This window comes from Drosophila mauritiana, chromosome 3R (genome assembly GCF_004382145.1).
Source record: "Drosophila mauritiana strain mau12 chromosome 3R, ASM438214v1, whole genome shotgun sequence".
NCBI lineage: Eukaryota > Metazoa > Arthropoda > Insecta > Diptera > Drosophilidae > Drosophila > Drosophila mauritiana.
The window spans coordinates 19264887-19283327 of NC_046670.1; the positions used below are offsets into that span (position 1 = coordinate 19264887).

General features: G+C 45.0%; 1 protein-coding gene across 2 annotated transcripts; it reads right to left on the reverse strand.

Moving 5' to 3' along the window:
• Positions 1–1596: 1596 nt before the first annotated feature.
• Positions 1597–16997, reverse strand: LOC117143673. Of its 2 annotated transcripts, none has more exons than XM_033308459.1 (8): positions 16621–16997; positions 16065–16288; positions 11316–11950; positions 8542–8796; positions 7978–8155; positions 7644–7750; positions 5083–5160; positions 1597–5022 (listed from the first exon to the last, which is right to left on the reverse strand). In XM_033308459.1, exons 3-8 carry the CDS (start codon positions 11685–11687, stop codon positions 4888–4890), a joined length of 1125 nt encoding a protein of 374 aa, XP_033164350.1. In that variant the 5' UTR covers positions 11688–11950; positions 16065–16288; positions 16621–16997; the 3' UTR covers positions 1597–4887. The 2 variants fall into 2 exon arrangements, with proteins under 2 accessions (XP_033164350.1, XP_033164349.1); XM_033308458.1 differs by having other exon boundaries at positions 16065–16303.
• Between the last annotated feature and the right edge of the window lie 1444 nt (positions 16998–18441).

Here is an 18441-nt window from a genome sequence, read left to right on the forward strand (position 1 = left end):
ATCAATCTAGTTACTTCGAGAGCATGAATTATGAAAAACGTGCAAAATGCAAACGGAAATTAAAATTTATAAAAAAAAGGATGGAGCACACAACGGGTTGAGGGATTGAGAACTTCCACTCGGTTAGACAAATGCGCTGTGGTGGTGGCCCCAGCACACGGAAATCAAAGAAAACACTAGCCAAAAGACCGAAATAACAAATGAAAAAGCCCAGGAGCAGCAGGAGCTGGGGAAATATGTTTGGGGAAAATTAAACATATTATCCCAGACTCCGGTCCATCCAGTTTTCCCGGAACAGCTGTTGAAAAACAAACCTCAACATTGGCAGCATACAACATTTTTGTCAGGGTCCTGCCGCTGCTGTCCTTTATTAATTTAACATGCCATGGCAGTGATGCGATGCGACTTTGACTACAACTTGAACTACAACGGAGGGGCTGGATGGGCGGATGAGGGGCAGGACCAGCTACGGAGTTCAACAAGCCATAAAACATATGAGGCAGCCGAGTCGCATGCATTTTTCATGAGACGCTGGCTTTTGTGCCCATCACAATCATCGGACGAGGCCCGAAAAGTCCCAGCGCCAGCGACTCCCACTCCAGACTTCCATTTTCCTGGCGTCGCCGACAATCATCATCGGCACTCGTCCTCATCCGCTCCAGTGGAGTCAGCTGGAGGACTTCTGCTCCTGCTCCTGACTTCTCCGCTCATGGCTACACTTGAACTTACAATGACACGTTCGAGGTTCGAATAATGTGCAGATGATGGGATTGGTGGAGGCCCTGCATATTTGTTTGGGAATATTCGAGTAGGAACCTGCCACTGCATTTTCTTTCTTTTTCCCGTTTTTCATTCGTAGATTTCACCCAAATTGCTTTCATTTGTTTTAATAGGATGTGGAAGGATCTACAGGCTATGGGTTCAGATTAGAGCTGAGGGAATTTATTTACATATGTATATATTTTAATATAAACGAAATAATTGGTGAGTTGATTAAAAGGAAAGATACGTTTGACATCTATTTACATTTAAAACATTCATTAATTGGATAATAATTGTGTTGACATTAAAGTTATCTTTTACTTCTAGGTGTCTTCTTTCTCTAGAAGCGAAATATCTTTATTGAGCATTTACTACCAGCAAACAAAGTGAGGGTAGCTATTATTAAGTGAAGTGTTTCCCCTTATTTATCTAAATAATCAGACGCCAATGAGCACTCTTTAAAGTCTCGGTCCTTTCAGCTCGCTGATATATTCAGGCACTATTTGTAACCTCGCACACTCACTTCGCATCCTGTGATTTCCCCCACCAGGAGCAGGAGAGAGTTTAGAGCAATCTCAGCTTGCAGGAAGCGTCAGAGCAATCATCAATCATCCGCCAGAGGCAACTCCGAGATCCGGTGGAGCACGTGAAAGGACAGCGACATTGATGGAAAACAACACCTGGATTTCGCACAACAGTGCTGTCACTTTATCCTTTTGGAATGTCCTTATAGAGATAAGAGAAGATCCTGACTTATTTCTCTAAATCAGCCCGCCAAAATGATAATCGATTCCTTGGTAGTCAGGTGTGCGGAATTACCCAGTGAAACTCGCATTTGTTTTACATTTCGGGAAAACTCTTTATTTCTATGTGAACTGAAGTTTAAAAATATTCGATTTTTTCATATAACGTATGCAAATGTCGCTACACTTTTTGCGACTTTTTGCCAATTTATTTGTTTTGATTACAAGTGCAAAACATTTGGGGCATATGCTCGCTAAATATTTGTTTTAAACATTTAATATTCTAGGGGTGTATACATATAACTATACAAATGTGTGTAAATATATTTACTATGTTTTAAATGGGTAATTCTGACACGCTTTCGCGCGTGCTCTATTTTCATAAATATTATTTATTTATTTATTTGGGCAATCAATTTGCCGATTTTTTGTCGTTTCTCTTCCATTTGCATTTGAAATGCTTTGGCCTTTTGCTTAAACACTTACGTATGTAAATTGAAATTTGTCGATGGCTGACCATCAGCGTTTATTGTAAATATTCGTATGTGGCTAAATGTAGTATGTATATTTGCTGATGTATATTTGTATACAGACCGTAGGTCATCAATATTCATAATAAATTAATAAATATATATCTGTTAGCCTGATTGCTGAGACAGGGTCCTGCTCAGATCGGAATCCTTCAGCTCTCCCCCTCTCTCTCTATCTCTCTCTCTCTGTCTCTGTCTGTTGTTTATTGTGATTTGTTGCGCTCGACTGGCCAGTTGGCCATGTTAAAGCTGTCGTCTGCTTGACCTGGCAGCGGTAGAACCCCGATCCCCCTTCCCGAAGTGGGTCAATAAGGCTGGTCTATGATTTACGGCCAGCTGTGGCAGTCCTAATTTAAATTATGATTGAGATTACGCATAAATTAAGTGCCGTGGACACCTAGCAGAGGCTGGGATCAATATCGAAATGCCTCTCGCTTGATTGGCAGTGAATGTTATGGCCATTTCTATGGCGTGCACTCCGCAATCAATTTTTATTATGTATTATTTATTTTTGTTCAAATTAAAGCGAGCATGCCAGGCTGAATTTGACTTTGTATTTTACAGTTTACGCTTTAATTGCTGTCTCTGGTCTATTTCTGCCGATTGCTCTCATTGTTTTTGGCCATTTAACTGACCGTGCTGTTGTATGAGTACTCTATATATGTATGTATGTTGTATATGCCTATGTATTGGTAGTGCAACAATAATATGTATATTAAACTGGCGCACAATTTTACACTTGACTGCCCGCTCAGAGTTTGTTGCTTTGTTTTCACTTTGCCTATATTTAATTTCACCTTTTTTCACTGTTTGCATTTTGTTTGTTTGTTTGTCTATACTATTTTCACTATTGCTGGTTGCTGGTTGGCTGGTAGAGTCTCTGATGTGCTGCATTTAATTTAATTTCATTTAAATAAAATTATCATCGAAGCCTGGCAGGGTTAATTGCACGTTAACACACGCTAGAGGTGCATCGAATAAAAAATAAATTAAATATTAAATGGCTGCCATGCCAGCCATAGAAGTTTGGGGCTTCAGCCTTGGGGCGGAACAAGAGCTTAAGCTAATTGCAGTTTCGCGACAAGCGGAACCGGAAACGGCCCGCGAAATGGCCGCTGATCCCTTGGCAAACGCACTCACGTAGCCGCTAAATGTTTCAATTTTCTGGCAGCTCAACGCGGCGCCACAGACATTTAATAATAAACGCAGCTGCAGCACCGAAATGGCCAGAACTTTCCCGGATGTCTCGCTGGCTTTTTGGTAGTGTGGCTGGTGGCAGGGAATTGGATTTGGATGGCTGCGGGGGGAATGACAAAGACAACCGCGAGCAAATGGCCATCGACCATTTTGATGCCTTTCGGCCAGAGAGCAAACAAAATTAAAAACGAATTTGAAATGTCTTTGCCTGGCTCAAAAATGCAAATCGCATTCTCTGTCACCGAATAGAGATGGGAAATCCGAGTGCAGCTCAAAGAATAGAAATATAAAATTAAAATATACACCTAGGCATGGTTTAAGGTAACAAAGTTACACTGAAATGCTATGCAATCCATATGGCAATATATATATGAAAAAACTTTATATGCTTATTAAAAATCTTTTCACATTCTGCGGTTAAGCTGAGAATGGGTTAAAATAATAAATTAGTACTGCTTTAAGGACTTCCCATCACTGTCGACACGCACACACGGCAAGAAAGAAAGACAATCACACACATACAGGTCTTGCTGGACAAGTTGCATACTTTCGGGCGCAACATGCAATTAAAATGCAAAAAAGGCAAATGGCAGAGCGACCATTTCGGCTTCAGGTCGATTCCGTTGCGTTCCGTTCCGCCTGCAGCTGCAGCTCGAAAAACCAAAGACCGAAATCGATGCAGTGCCAAGTTGAAACGGAAATGCCAGAGCCGAATCCGCATCCGCATCCGTCCGTTCGTCTGTCCGTGAGCATGGTGTCCGTGTGTCTGTGCAACGTCTGCGGTTAGAACAAGTTTGCCAGCCTGCATCTGTGTTTTTGCGTGTGTGGCTGTGCGACTACGTGTGTGTGTGTGCGTGTGAGCCAGTGTGCGAGTGTGCGTGTTGATTTAGCGTTAAGCTTGTTGGATTTTTGCGTTTTGTCAACATTCCCCCGGCCAGTTGTCGATGCATTCGCAGACTGCTGCTGCGGCGGCTTTCTCGGGGTGTTCAAATAATTGCCGATAGACTTCGGGGCAAGAGCATTTCGAGATTGATTCTGGTTGGATGGGAGCATGCACTCAGAGAAAAATAATCAAGAACATTTCCATCGATTTGTTGTTTGCGTGCAGGGTGGCTTTTCAACAAATGGCTTTTGAGTTAACAGCAGAAAGGGTGTTTAAAGGTTTCAACAAGTGTCAAAGGGAATGCAATTGCGAAGGATTCATATAACATAGATTTTGCGGTTTTTAGTTTGAGTTAGATTTTCTCTCTGTGCTGAATATACTGTTGGATCAACGGGGAGGTGAAGTGCTGCTTAGACTAGGCTTAGTGTTCATTAATGGTCAGGTGACTATACAGTGGGTGCGGATGGTGATCAGGTTGGGTCCCTCAATTAGTCCTATGGGTATGTTAAGCTCAACACTTGCAGATATGATTCCTATAGCTATTTGTCCTCCTATTTGTTAGTTATAAATGCATTAATATTGCTTCGTTGGCCTGCTCTATTTCCTTTACTATTTAGCCTCATCCTTTAGATTATGATCCTGCCTTTCTTAACATTGTGTATCACCTGATTGAGAATAATGATTGATTCAACAATTTCTATAAGTCAGTGGTGTGTGGTTTTCGTTATCCTGTATATTCGGTCTAAGCAGCAGCGCTGCTTAGGGCCGAATCCTAGGGATGCTTTGTATAGTTATTGAGCGGCATCTCGTTCACATGGGTGTGGGCCACCTCCTTGTTCCGGTCATGAATGGCCATTTCCATTGGAGCACTGGCTGGCTTTTTCTGGGCCGCCTTCTGGGTCTTTAGCTGGAAGATAGTAACCGTTTAATTATGATACATTTTAGTATTCAGAGTTCTCTTATTTACTCTCTGTATGGTCTTTTCAAAGTCCTGATGCGGCTCCGGTCGCTTCATCGTGCTGCAGTTTCTCAGGCGCTCATTGGTCTGTAAAGGTAAGTTATTGTAGCAATATAATAATAATTTATATTTTAATAATAAATTGGGTCTTGGCACCTGTTACGTTAGCTTCGTGCATTTACTTTGTACAAGGTTGAATAAATTATATTTTTCACGCCATTTTGGCATGTTATTCCGGCTATTTTGTGCCCGCCCATGATTACTTCATTAACCCGAGTCAGACCGAACAAATCGACACCTCAAAACAACCACAGCCAAAACTTCAAATGGAAAATGTCAAATGAAAAGCGCCGGGCAGCCGAGTAAGTGTAATGAAAGGGCACCGCTGGTTGCTGGTTGCTCCTGTCCCCGGAGCAGCATTTCCGCAACAGACCGCATAATGAGTGCCGTTGAGGAGCTGGAACACACGCTCCGGGTGACCTTTGACCAGAGGAAAAAGCACAGCAAGAGCAACGGCGACTGAATCACGAGCTGGGGCCAAAGAAAGGTAATGAGTGCCAGAGGACACGCCGCACACACAAAAGAAGTTGTCCCGAACACGGAGCACAATTGTCGCCAGTGCTTAGCCCAAGTCATTTTCAAAATTGACCGCAAAACTCGGGAGGAACCGGAGTGGACAATCTGCAGCCGTGGTCCTCGGCAGCGGCAAATTGTGCTTAAATATTAAATGAACAGCCGGCGAAGGAGCGGGCACACACAAAAGAAAAACCGGACAACAACCGTAAAACACGAAAAGTTATAAACTCTCGTCGGACTCCGGAGGACGCCCAACCCAAATAAAAGAACACACAAAAAAGTAACCAAAAAAAAAAATGGAAGCTGGAACCTGGAAGCTGGGTGGGAATGGAAATGGAAAAGTGCACGGCGACAGGACACACAAAACAAAACACTTTGGCACGCCTGAAATAATAAAAACAAATGCGAATGGAAAAGGGACAGTCGTGTGTAGGGAGCTCCACCTGATCCCCACCCACATCTTTCACATCCGGCATAACAACCGCAGCAAAGCCGAAATGCGCCAAGGTGCAAATGACCAGGTAACGTGGAGTTCCAGGAACGTGCCTCGTCCTCAGGTCCTTGACAACGCCCCCGACAATGCGATTGGCGCTCTCGTCCCCAGTTTTGTCCTCTGCGATTTCAGCACTCGATACACTCAGAAAAAGTAGACCAAGCTCAATTTATAACTAATTTTGCAAATAAAAATGCGATTAATTAGATTTAAGGGCTATATATAAAACTATAATATGTACACTTAAGATAGGTTTGTTTAAGTAGTATCTCAGCTCAACCTATAAAACTCACTGTAATGAACAGAGGAGTTTTTGCCAGTGCATTGCGCATCCTGTCGTGGATTTCCATCTGTATCTGGCACTTGCACTTGCAGGACCCCCGCCCTCATCGGCAGTTCATATCTCGGAGTCTGCCATTTGCATCCGGCACATGTCCTCGCCGCACTGCCCGCTTCCAGCTTCCACCATACCGCTCCCGTGACTCCTGACCCCCAGCAAGCCGTGCTCTTTTTGCTCCGGCTGTGTTGTCATTGTCTGGTCTCGACCACTCGCCCAGCGCAAGTCAACGCAATTAACGGTAATTGCCTTTTATCGGCTTAGCCTTGATAAAGTTTTCCACCGCCCCCAGGCTTTTCCGCCCCGCCCATTTTCCCAGAACGCGAACTTTCCTAGTTATTGCTGCTATTGTTGTTGCTGCGGCCATCGTTGTTATTTGTAGGTTTACGCGGTTTTTATATTTTAATTTAATTTTATAAGTAGTCCCAGTGCTCCGCCCCCTCGTCCGCCAAACTTGTCCATGGCAAAAATTCGACATTAAACAGAGCAGCGAATGGTCTCGTTGGCGGGTGGGGAAGGGGGATCGGGAAAAGTTTTTGTTTTGAATGCGGCAAGGAAATGCTTTGAAGTTGGCTCCAAATTATGGAACTTTTCATGGCTTTCCAGAGAGATAGGGAGCGGAGGTAGGGACATTCTCCCCGTCCTGAATCAAGGAGGCGGGAATTAAACTGCGACCGAAATGCGAAAACTCGTTCCATTTTCATAATTCTAAAGCAACTTAGGGGGTGTCAACTGCTTGACTAATGAAAATGTCACTGTCTATATGGCGTTGAACATAAGTGTCGAATGGAAACCAACATATAAAGCTCAAAATTTTGTTTGCCATTATAGACTATCTAAGACTTAAAGCAGAGGAAATTAGAAAATTCTTAGCTCAGGTCTCAAACAATAAAATAGATAGCCATTCCATAGGGACAATTGAGGACATTCCTATATTTATTTGCTTGATTTACCCAGTCCTTTTATACCCCACCATTTCCTATTACAACTAAAGTTTTACCATTTACCCACACACAAACAAGCAAACTTGGAAGCAAGCCGAAAAGTAGGCAATAAAAATGCTTTCTTAACCGGAAATGACAAAATCACACACGAAATGGTTTCGATAAAAAAAAGGTCTACCTTTTTTGTAAGTGGCACCCAATTTGCGACCTCCAAACTCACCTTCAACTGCATTCCCTCCGTGGCGTTCAGCTCATCTCCACTCTGCCGGAGGCCCTGCAAAAACCTGTGGAAGACCGTTCTCCGCTGCTTGTGCTTGTTCCGACCCTCTAACCAATCAAATCCAATCCAGATCCAGTTCCAAATCCAAATGCGAGGCAGTCAGGCGAACAATCAAACCGAGAATCAAACAGACATTCATTTGATTAACCAGACAGCCAAAGTTTAAGCGCAAACCAATTTAATTGAATTAAAAGCCATAAAAACCAAACAGCCGCCAAACTGTCTCTAACCACAGCTTCCGGCGCCTCCTCCTCCGATTTTAGACGCTCCTCACCTGTTGCCGAAAAGTCGTAAAAGAAATTGGTCCGTGCTCCCGGATAACTGTGCTGCATCCCGTTCAGATTTAGAGCCGACTTGGAGTCGATGGCGTTCCGGGCCATGCGATTGGCCAAGTCATTCTGCGTATAGCTGTAGATCTCGTTCTCCTCGCGATTTGATAGGCAACTGGAGGGCTGCACATGCACGGAAAATATATAACTTATATAGATCAATAAAAACTAAGTTTATCGTTTCTTAAAGACCTTAGTCATAAATATTCAATACTTTGAAAGCGATTTCATTGATATTTCATATGAAGAAGGACTTAAACAATAATGATGTGCGTGCGCAACCTAGCACATTTTCCTCTCCCATTTAATCACAAAGTAAATTATACATATATCACTTCCAAAGGAATCCCCAGTAAATTTCTTTTAGTGCATGCACACATAACAGAGCACACATGAGCATGCATAATAAACGAAACGGAACGGAAATGAATTAGAGTCTGATTAGCTGGAGGTCGTAAAAGCCTTTGCGGCCGTAAAAGTCCCGATTCGAAGTCGAAGCATATGCTTACCAAGTACTTGCCGGGCACATAGAGCGGCTGGCTGTGGCTGGTGGGCATCACCGAGGAGCTGACCAGGCCCGTTCCGCTGCAGCTGGGTCCAGCCATCCGGCGGGACAGCGTGTGCCCCGTGGAGATGCGCACGTGGCGCTCCTTCCACTTGGACAGGCGCACCTGCTCGATGGCGTCCAGCACGTCGTCGTACGGCATGTTGATCTGTTTGCTGTAGTGGGCGGCCAGGCCCTCCAGGTAGCCTCGTTTGCCCTCCTGCATGGCAAGAAAAGACAACACACATTATTTTGTATATTATAACTAAATATGCATAATCGAGAAGTAGCGGAATGATCTATAGAATCAAACAATATAATTATGCGCTTTTATCTTTATTTGAATGGTAATGTATTGCTATTATTATACCCCTAAATCAATTGTAATAACATAACCCCAATTAACCCCAATCACAATTTCCTGCGGTGCATTGGAAGGTTGCAACTTGGTCATGGAGAGCCCAAGATCCCTAGAAGTCTTAGCCGCAATCCACTAAGGCCAGGGTCAAAAGCATGTCCTCAAGAAGCAGAAGGAGCAAGGTGGGCGCACAAGTGTTAATATCTTCCGGTAATTAGCGAGAGGCTGCCACTTAAATGTGTCCTGTTTGACATTCAAAGCGGTCACTGAAGCGGCAGCATCGTGCTCCTTTATGCTGCTCCATCTGCAGCTGCGTCTCCATCTGCATCCGCATCCGTATCTGCATCTTCTGTGTGTCTATGTCTATGTCGATGTCTGCACCTGCATCCTCGAGTCGGGCAGAACTAAATCCACTGAGCCCCAACCCTCACGGCCTGGCAAATTCATTTAGCGTCGCATTCATGTAATGCACATGCAAACATTTGTGCTGAAATGCAACTTGTCTGCAGCTGTCAGTCAGTTAGACACACAGATACTACTACTACTACAACTACAGCTGCAGATGTAGTACATAACCACCCACACACCCAGGGGGCTGTCTGTCTCATCAGCGCAAAGTGCAATTAGTTGAAGTTGGAGCCCGCGCGTCAACATGGCCCAGACGAAGGGGGCGTCGAGGGGGCCAGAAGCCAACAAGTCCTGTCTAACCAATCCCCTCTTCTCCCGCATTCAACCGGCAGACACCTTTCTTCACTGCCATTCGGTATAATTCCATATCGGGCTTAAAGTTGCATTTCAATTTGCGCCGCCACAAAGACAACAATCGTAAATATTTAACCACATCTTGGCGCACTAACTATGCCAAGTACTGAGCCATCAGCTTGGGACCAAAAAAAGAGGACCTCAACTGGCGCTAATTAAAATGCAAAGCAGCAAAACCTGATGCAGCCTATGACAAAGTTTTCACACATAGCCACGGAGCAGTCTTAACACTTTTTGAAGGGAACAGGAACTGAAATAGAAGTGCTAGTACACAGAAATAAATAATAACAGGTTTTGAAGGACAATAAATATATGAACCAAGAACGCCTATTTCATGTCAAGTGCTTTGGGATTGGGTCATTCCAGTTCATATTAAACCGACTAGTAATAGAGAGCAAGAAAAATTCGAACAAAATCAGCTTTTTTCTCAGTTGAGTTGCAAATTCAGCAGCAGGAGCTGGAGCGGAAGCCTGCGGATCGCGTGGCCTGCATATTAAGCAGCTGCATCGGAATCTGAAGAGTGTCTGGCAAACTGTCAACACTCCATGCGTGCTCAATAGGCACGTCTGCCACGCCCACTGGTACAGAAGCCGCCCCCGAGGGTGGTGGGGATGTGCATAGACCTCAACTTTAAATGGAGATGGCTTTGCATCTATTTGCATTGCATTGCATTGCATTGGATTGCATTTCTTTGGCGGAATGCAGGCGGCCCTGAACTAGTGACATGTTTTCAGCCAACAAAACGTGGACAAAGGCACCAGAAGTCATCAGAGCAAACGAGGCTGCCAAATGCCTTTCAATGTGCATTTCTTTCACGCGGCCACAGTGGGCCTGCTAACTGGAAAACTAAACGCAAATGCTGATGAATAGTGCTAGGAACGGACTTATAAACGTGTCAAGCAATTACTATACGAAATTCTAAGGTCATGTAATTTTCCTTGAACAGTACATGCTTTTATGTCACCTTCATGCTTTTGCCACCATTTGCAGTTGCGAATTGCTGGGATGGCAATTTTGCGGCAATCATTTAATTGTGGCACTCTCGCCCAACTCATTTCACTGAAACACAACCACAATGCTGAGCTTTATCTGTAAGCCAGCAGCAACCGAAAAATACGCGCCAAAATAAACAAAATTAAGGCAATGCAAAATCATTTCCCCAACCTGGGACCAACGTACATATAATAAAATAAACAAAACAGCGGGTGGCCGACGGGCTGAAGTGGACACAGTGTATGTTGAGGTGACCCAGCGGGCCTTCGTTGGTTGGTTGGCCACTCGGTTTAACTAAATTAAAATCGTGTTAATTTCACATTAGAGCGCACACAGCGCTGGCTCCCCGAACGACTGTCACACGTTGCACTTGCATCCTGTGCCCGCAACCGCCCACTCTTGGCCACGCCACCCGGGAGGGCAGGATGCAAATTGCCAGGACCCTAAACAAAACGACCATAGATAAGAGCAATCGCTGGCTGGTTGCTCGCCACAGTTAGTTGGGATAGTTTGCCGAGGCAGGCTTAATGCTTAATTTAATAAAGTACATAAGAAACAATGCTAACAATTTAAAATAGGTTTTATTACAAGCAAAATAATATGATAGTGAGGAACTATGTACTTACCGGCGTGGAGTACGGATGGGCGGTGAGTCGAATGCCATCCGCCTCGAGGTGGCGCTTCATAACCGCCTCCAGCTCCTTCATGGTCACCGGCGTATCACAGTCGGAGGCCAGGATCTCGTTGCTGCTGCTCAGAGCCTTGGGATCGTTGATCAGGACATAGACAATGGCGGCTCCCTTCTCCCGCAGCATCCGCACACTCTTCAGAAGCTTGCCACGATGCGAGGGATTATCGACGCCGATGGCATCCAGATCGATCTCACCAATCTGCTTACAGATCTCCAGCTCATCGTAGCCGTTCTCCAGGAAGCTCTCGCCGTAGTGGGCCAGTCCAATGGTTCGCAGCCACTCGCAGACGATGTTGTGGTGCGGCATGCTGGTGCTGGCATTCGCATTCGCGTATCACGTGGCTCCGCTGGGAAACGGAAGGTCCAGCGGTGCGAAGGAGACCTTGTTTAGGCGCTGCGGCTTCGTCGAGGTGCTGGCGCCACTGGCACCACTAGCTCCACTGACCCCACTGGATCCGACGCCAGTCGCCAGCGGCTCCGGTTGGTTGCAGCTGCTGGCGGCACTGCTGCAGCTGCTGCTGGAGGTTGCCTTCATAGCAGCGGCAACAGGAGCAAGTTGCACAGAGTACTCTGTCGGAAAAAAATAAGATAAGAAAATCATTTATGCAAAGCTTTAAAGATTTTCCTATAGCTGCCAACCTTTTAATATACCCATTCCATCTATAACTAGGAGCATAAAAACATAAACATTAAATTAAATTGAGTTTGGCTTCGTGGGTGTAACGAATGGTATGGATTTCATTTGCCAGGCTCAACAGTGCGTATGCGTAATATGGTTTCGGCTACTTCCGGTGGCCATTTAACTCGCCTGACAGGTGTAGGTCATGGGGGGAACTGCCTGGATCTGGATCTGGATGGCCAGGGGCAGGGGCCTGGCATATCAATTTGCGTTAATAGCAGTCATTGTTCACTCGCAATCGAGGGAATGGGCAAATGCCTCTGCCGAGTCCTGCCTATAAGCACTTAATGATAATGCTCGGTCATGTACACGAGCCACTAAAACACTTGAATATGCTTAGCCCCGGAAGCCACTTGCATATGAATAAGCCACTTAAAATGACAGATGGACCAGTGCAGACGGAGGAGGCATCTCCACGGGGGGCGGGGCCGGATGGCAGCGCCCTCGGGTCACAGACAAAAGACAAAAGGAAGTCGTCTAACTATTTGTGCAATGCCCATTCTGCGACAACGACCCCGATCCTTGTTTGTTGTCTCCGGGTGTGTTTGTGTGTATGCTTGGCTGTAAAAATATTTTTGCTTGTCGAAAAATGAAATGCAAATGTCTGCTGGCAGCAGAAATATTGTCCAGCCGTTTCCTCCTCGTCAGGTGGCTGGCAATCTACCCCGAAAACTGTGGTCCAAGGAGGCAGACAATGGCATAATGAAAATAATGTGGCTACAGTTTGGCCACACAGGGAACTGCAGCTGTCATTGAGTGTGCTAGATTGAAGTGGTCGAGTCCTCCGTTTGCCCTGCCCGAATCTCAGCCAGGCCGTGGATTTATGTACAAGAACTTCGATCCGAAGTGAGAGACAACTAATTGACTCAGCTTGACTTGGCTTCGCATACCTTTCATATTGATAAACACATGCTAGACAAGATGCCAGAATGCCGGACAATGGGGCGGATGAGTGACCTCCGGCTGAGGGGATGAAAGTGATGAGGCTTTTAGCAGATGAAAGGCACGAAATTGCTGGAAGGGTCCGAGTGGAACTTGAGCAGTAGGAATCCGATAGCCCGGGCAATTCAGAGCTATTTTAATATTGAAATGATTTAAGATCTGAATTGATAAGGGAATAGCATGGGACGGGGTTCAAAGAAAAACTTAACCTCAGGAGTCAAGGCATTTAAGCAAACCCTTAAGTGTATACTGTTTGATTTTAATAAAAGGTGTTCACTGGAACTTAGCTTAAATGCTTTGATTATTCGATAGCATTTTTGCAGATAAAATTTCTAATCTATAATTTAGTTTTAAGGCGCCGCATCTGAATTATTCCTACCCCCTTCTAGCCAACGCCTCTGAGCTGCTGCAAATATTTAACCACATGCCCACCCGCATCTCAGACTCCCGGAAAACTTTCGGCACATTGTTAGCATAATAAACACATAATAAAATGCAAAAGGCAAAATCAGTAAAGTCAATTTTGAAGATGTTTTGCATACGCAGCCGTTGCAAACAGCTTGCCAAAGTTTATTTACGAGCTAGCCGAACAAACCCCGTTCCGGGCCAAAACCCAAAAAGGTTGCAATTCTCGGTTAATGAATGTCAGTGGCACTCCGTACATGGGCCATATATATACTTCCATTCCATACTATACCATTCCATATACTACGCATGGAAAATGTCACATATAAGATGCTACGGGTCGAGTGTAATTACATGAAAGCTGGACTAAATTTGCATATGCCGCAAACTGACTACGATAAGCGTCTTAAATTTTCAATTTCATTGTTTATTAAGTGCCAAATAATTGTTTGTGTGCAGTGAGCCGAATTTGTGATCAAAGGTGTTCGGCCAGCCCACGTTTTCCGTTTGTAATTTGCAATTTCCTGGACTCCTTCACCTTCACCTTCACCGCCCTCAAGTGGATATATCCTCTGCTATAATTATGAGAAATCCGTAAGCCCTGAAGCGTGTGAAAATTCGCAAATGCATCGCGCTTTCCCCGATTACCACCATTGATTATCGCCTTAGCTTTATAATTACGAAATTTTCCAAGGGGATTAAGTCCAAATCCTGTGCCACTCACAGCCCACTGTGCGGAAGTGCTGAAATTGAACAGAAACAGAAACAGAAGCAGCACTCACATTCGCAGATAAACATAAGCCTGCTCGACAATGGCCCCATTGTTTATGGCTTTCACACAAATTTTTATGCAAAATTTCAGCCAGAGTAATTAATTTTAATATGAAAGCCAAACATGCGCGCTCTAACAATTGTCATATAATTTGCCGTCTAGACAGTGGAAATTTAGTATTTTCAATTAACTGCAATGGCAACTGAGCGCTGCAACCTGCCACCCCCTTAACCCATTCCAACCCTTAACACCCCACAGCACAACAATGCACACAAAAAGGCGCACACTGATTATTTCCACGACGAGGGCAGGAAGTGGAAAAAGCGAGCTGCAGCTCCTCTGGCGGCTGACTGCCATGTTGACATTGTTGGCTCGAAAAAAAATATATAAAATATACGGAAAATAAAAACAACTAAAATCCGGAGAAAGAATGTATGATTTCACTGCAATCCGACGGTTTAGTTCACTAATAATGCTAATGAATTTAAGATATCAGTGTATAATCATATAAGATATTTAATATTTAGCTAAAAACCTCAAGTCTTAAATTCACGAGTGTCAAGTTTTACATATGCTGGTTGCCAATATACCTCCAAGCTGGATTGAACCCATGGTGCAGGGGAAATCAGCTCACAGATGAATTTGGTGGGAAAACAGCGAAAATGAGCGGCGATCCCCCTGCTCGGACGACCCTGCTTGCAGCCTTGAATCCGGAATAGCAGGCGTGCAGCAGCAGGCAGAACGACGTCCTCAAGGTTGGCAACAAAATTGCACTGCCAGTCACTCGAAGGGGGAGGGTTCACAATGGTGAAGGGGGGTGGGTCACGGATTGCAGAAAAATGAATGGGGGAATGGGGGGGTCTGGTTGCAGCCTCGTTCGTGTGCCAATGTCAGTGCACCTGGCGCTGCACTTGGCACTCGGCATTCACTTCGAGTCGCAACTCAACTCGCCTCAACTCATCTCATTTCAACTCGACTGGCTGCTCCCTTTCCCAGCCAACAGTGCGTATTGCGGTGGCCGGGAAGCCTTAAAAAAAGGGGATCCCCACCCATGGTCGGCTTCGATTTCACTTTTTTCTTTTTTTTCATGTTTGGTCGCCAGCTTTCGCACTCGTTTTTTAATTGAAATTTCATTTGCCCCGTTTGTTTGCACATAATTACGATTCGGGGGACTTTTGTCGCTTGTTATGCAAATTTAAGGCCAGCTCATCCCGCTCTGAATGAGTGTGAATAGACGGAGATGCATGAATGCCCGACTGGAGCTGCATTCTCATATTTTTCATATTTATTCTTTTCGGCTTCGCTGCGGTTTCATTGTGGTGGGAATGGCCCAAAAAGGAATGGTTTTAGACGGGCTGAAAGAAAGAAGACAGCCTCCAGGCAGCTGAAGCTTCATTCAGCTTCTAGTTTCTCGATGGTTAAAAAATGAGCACGAAACTAAAATCCTTTCAAATAGTGAACTCGTCTGGAAAGGCAGCAAGAAGCTTGAAAAGTTTTTCAAATGCATCCATAAACTGTGCTACTTGCAATGTTTTAAGTAGCAAAATGCCTCAGATTACAGCAAATTTCAATGAAGCGAAGCAAAATTAGTAGTTCTTTGGTTGGTAAAGACTTTCGGTATCTTTTAGATATTAAGATTTTAATATTTACAAATTACTATTTCATTAGAACATACTATAATAATTAATTTGCGCTTACAATTTCAAACTAATAACCTATTTAGGCAATCAACTGAATAATAGTTATCAATCTGATATGAAGCCATGGATTAGTACGAACCCCAATCGTACTTCCCCACAACGCTCCGGAAATCCGGCAGTTAAACCCATTGACTGCTGATTGAGTAATCAACGAATCGAGACCCCGTAATTCCGCAATTTACTTACATTGTGAGCCGTAATCAGTAGGTGGGTCCGGTGTGTCCTGTTCGGAGCTCTCAAGACATGCAAACACTCGCGCACACTCACAGCCAAGTTAAGCGGTTCGGAAGTCGCTATATAATCAAATGCTGCCGCACTTCATTTGCCGGGGATTGGCCAACTGCTCCGTGCCCGCAAGGACATAATCCCAATGCCGCCCACTTGTTGGGGACTCGACCACTGGACAAGTTCTACACGGAGGAAAACTAATCGAATTGAATTGGCTAATAGGCAATCAATCCTTTTAATTTCTTCAGTTTCATTTATCTATTAAATCTCAATCAATGTAAGAAATAACAATTTTGTTTTTGATTGTCTTTTTAAGTAAGCAGTAGCATAGCATATATTCTATGTGTTTGATTAGCGGAAAATTACTGTAATACTTTTTGCACAATTGAGCTAGCACAAAAAAACACAACTTTAGACCATAAAAGGTTCAAGATTAAGAAAAACTTGCTGTTACTGAATAAACCCTAATATTTTGTCATTATCTTTAATGATTTTTATGGATGTGAAAACATACCGAAAGAGGTGTTTTATTTAGCTTTCTCTCAGTGTAGAGCCTGACGATCACACACGCACAATTGCCGTTCGTTTGATTTACGACATCGGATTTGAAATTCCTCGCCGTTGCCTGCGTTTCTTCTTCTAACCTTTTTTTTTTGGGCAGGACAATGGCCGGCGAAAACGCGCGGAAAAACGGTCACCGGAAGTGGGGTCGCCAACCGGAAACGCGGAATGGTGCAAAATGGCGGGCAAATTACGCGACAAGCGGCAGTTTGCTGCCCGGCTGATTGCAAGGCGTACTCAGTGAGACGGCCAAAACGAATAGGCGAACTGCAACCGTGCACCGTGCAACCGGGAGCGGAGTAAAAAACGCAACCAAAGTATGCAAAGCACGCGAGCGTACTGTGGCACCATCAGCAGAAACACGGCCTCCTGGGCCTGGGTTCTTGCCACTGCCTCAGTTGCCTCTGTTGGCTATGTTGCCTCTGCCGCTGCCGTTGCCGGAGAATCGAGAATCGGGCAGAGCAGAGCAGTGCAGTGCAGGGCAGAGCAGAAAACTGAACTGAACTCCTCGAGGAAGGCCGCGCCGTGAACATTAACGCTGGCGTTAACGCTAACGGTAGGATGACGGATGGGGGTAATCGGGGGTCTGGCTGGTTGCAAGTGCCCCGTTGTAAGCGATACCCAGGAGGGAGGGTTTTTTTTTTCAACCCAGCTTTTTATTTAACTCTTCTTTTTGCGGGCCATGCCGTGCATTCTCTTTTTATTCTCGCTGCAGCCACCCCGAAGCGGAGCTGAGGCTTCAGCCTAAGAGCGGAAAGTAGGTGAGGCACATGAGCTCGACGGCTGGCAGGATGAGGCGTCGGATGAGGGGCCCGGAGAGTGTTTACCCCGGCTTAGACGGCTCTGACAGGCCGTCTGGGCTCCAAAGCATGAATGAGTTGTGGAAGCAAATGAAGTGCCACGCCAGCCGACGTTGCAACCCGCAGCGTATTTAAATATAGCAGAGAACAAGCAGCAGCACCAGCAGTGGCAGTGGCAGCGGCGGCAGTGCAACGCGTGCAGCAGCTATGGAAAAAGCAGCTGCTGCGCAGCCAGCAGAGACCAACGCTGCGATGCACTGGGAAAAAAGAGAGTGCTCAAACACACCAATATTTCATTCTTTACAGCAACACTTGTTAGCTTAATTTTAATGATGAGTAAAGTTTTAGCAAGCAGTTTTAAATTCCAAAAAATACTTTAGTTTTTTTCCAGCTACATTGAAAACTATTTTTTTCAATGTACCAGGATAGGCAGCAGACGCTCACAGGCTATCATGTCACCGCTGGCGTCCTCATTTGTCTGGTTGCCTGTGTGCTTGTGCAATTTTTTTATATTTTATTTTTAATTTCTTTTTTTTTAGCCAGACTGGCAGTCAGTCAGTTTAGTTGCTAGCGAGCCTGGGCATATTTTGTGCTTCATCATCTCGGCCGCTGATGATGACACATGCGAATGACTGCAAACAAATCCAGGGAGCGGCAGTTGCTGCTGCTGCTGATGTAGCTGTTGCCACTGCAGGCTGATATTGCTGCTGTCATCAGCAACATTTCGCTGTGGCAGCTTCGCTGGAACTTTCTCATGGAGCGGGCGACTGTTTGCTGATGCAGCCAAATGCGAAAAGCGGGTGGCGCCACACCTGCCGACCTTGATGGGCGGGTCTAGACCCGGGGACCAGAACTCCCACGGTGGTTTAATCAACGAATTACGCCGGATTCGAGTGTTAATAATGCAAATCTATAGATGGCAACGACTAATCAGATTGGGTGCAGAATATACCAGCCTTTTTGGAGGGATGTCA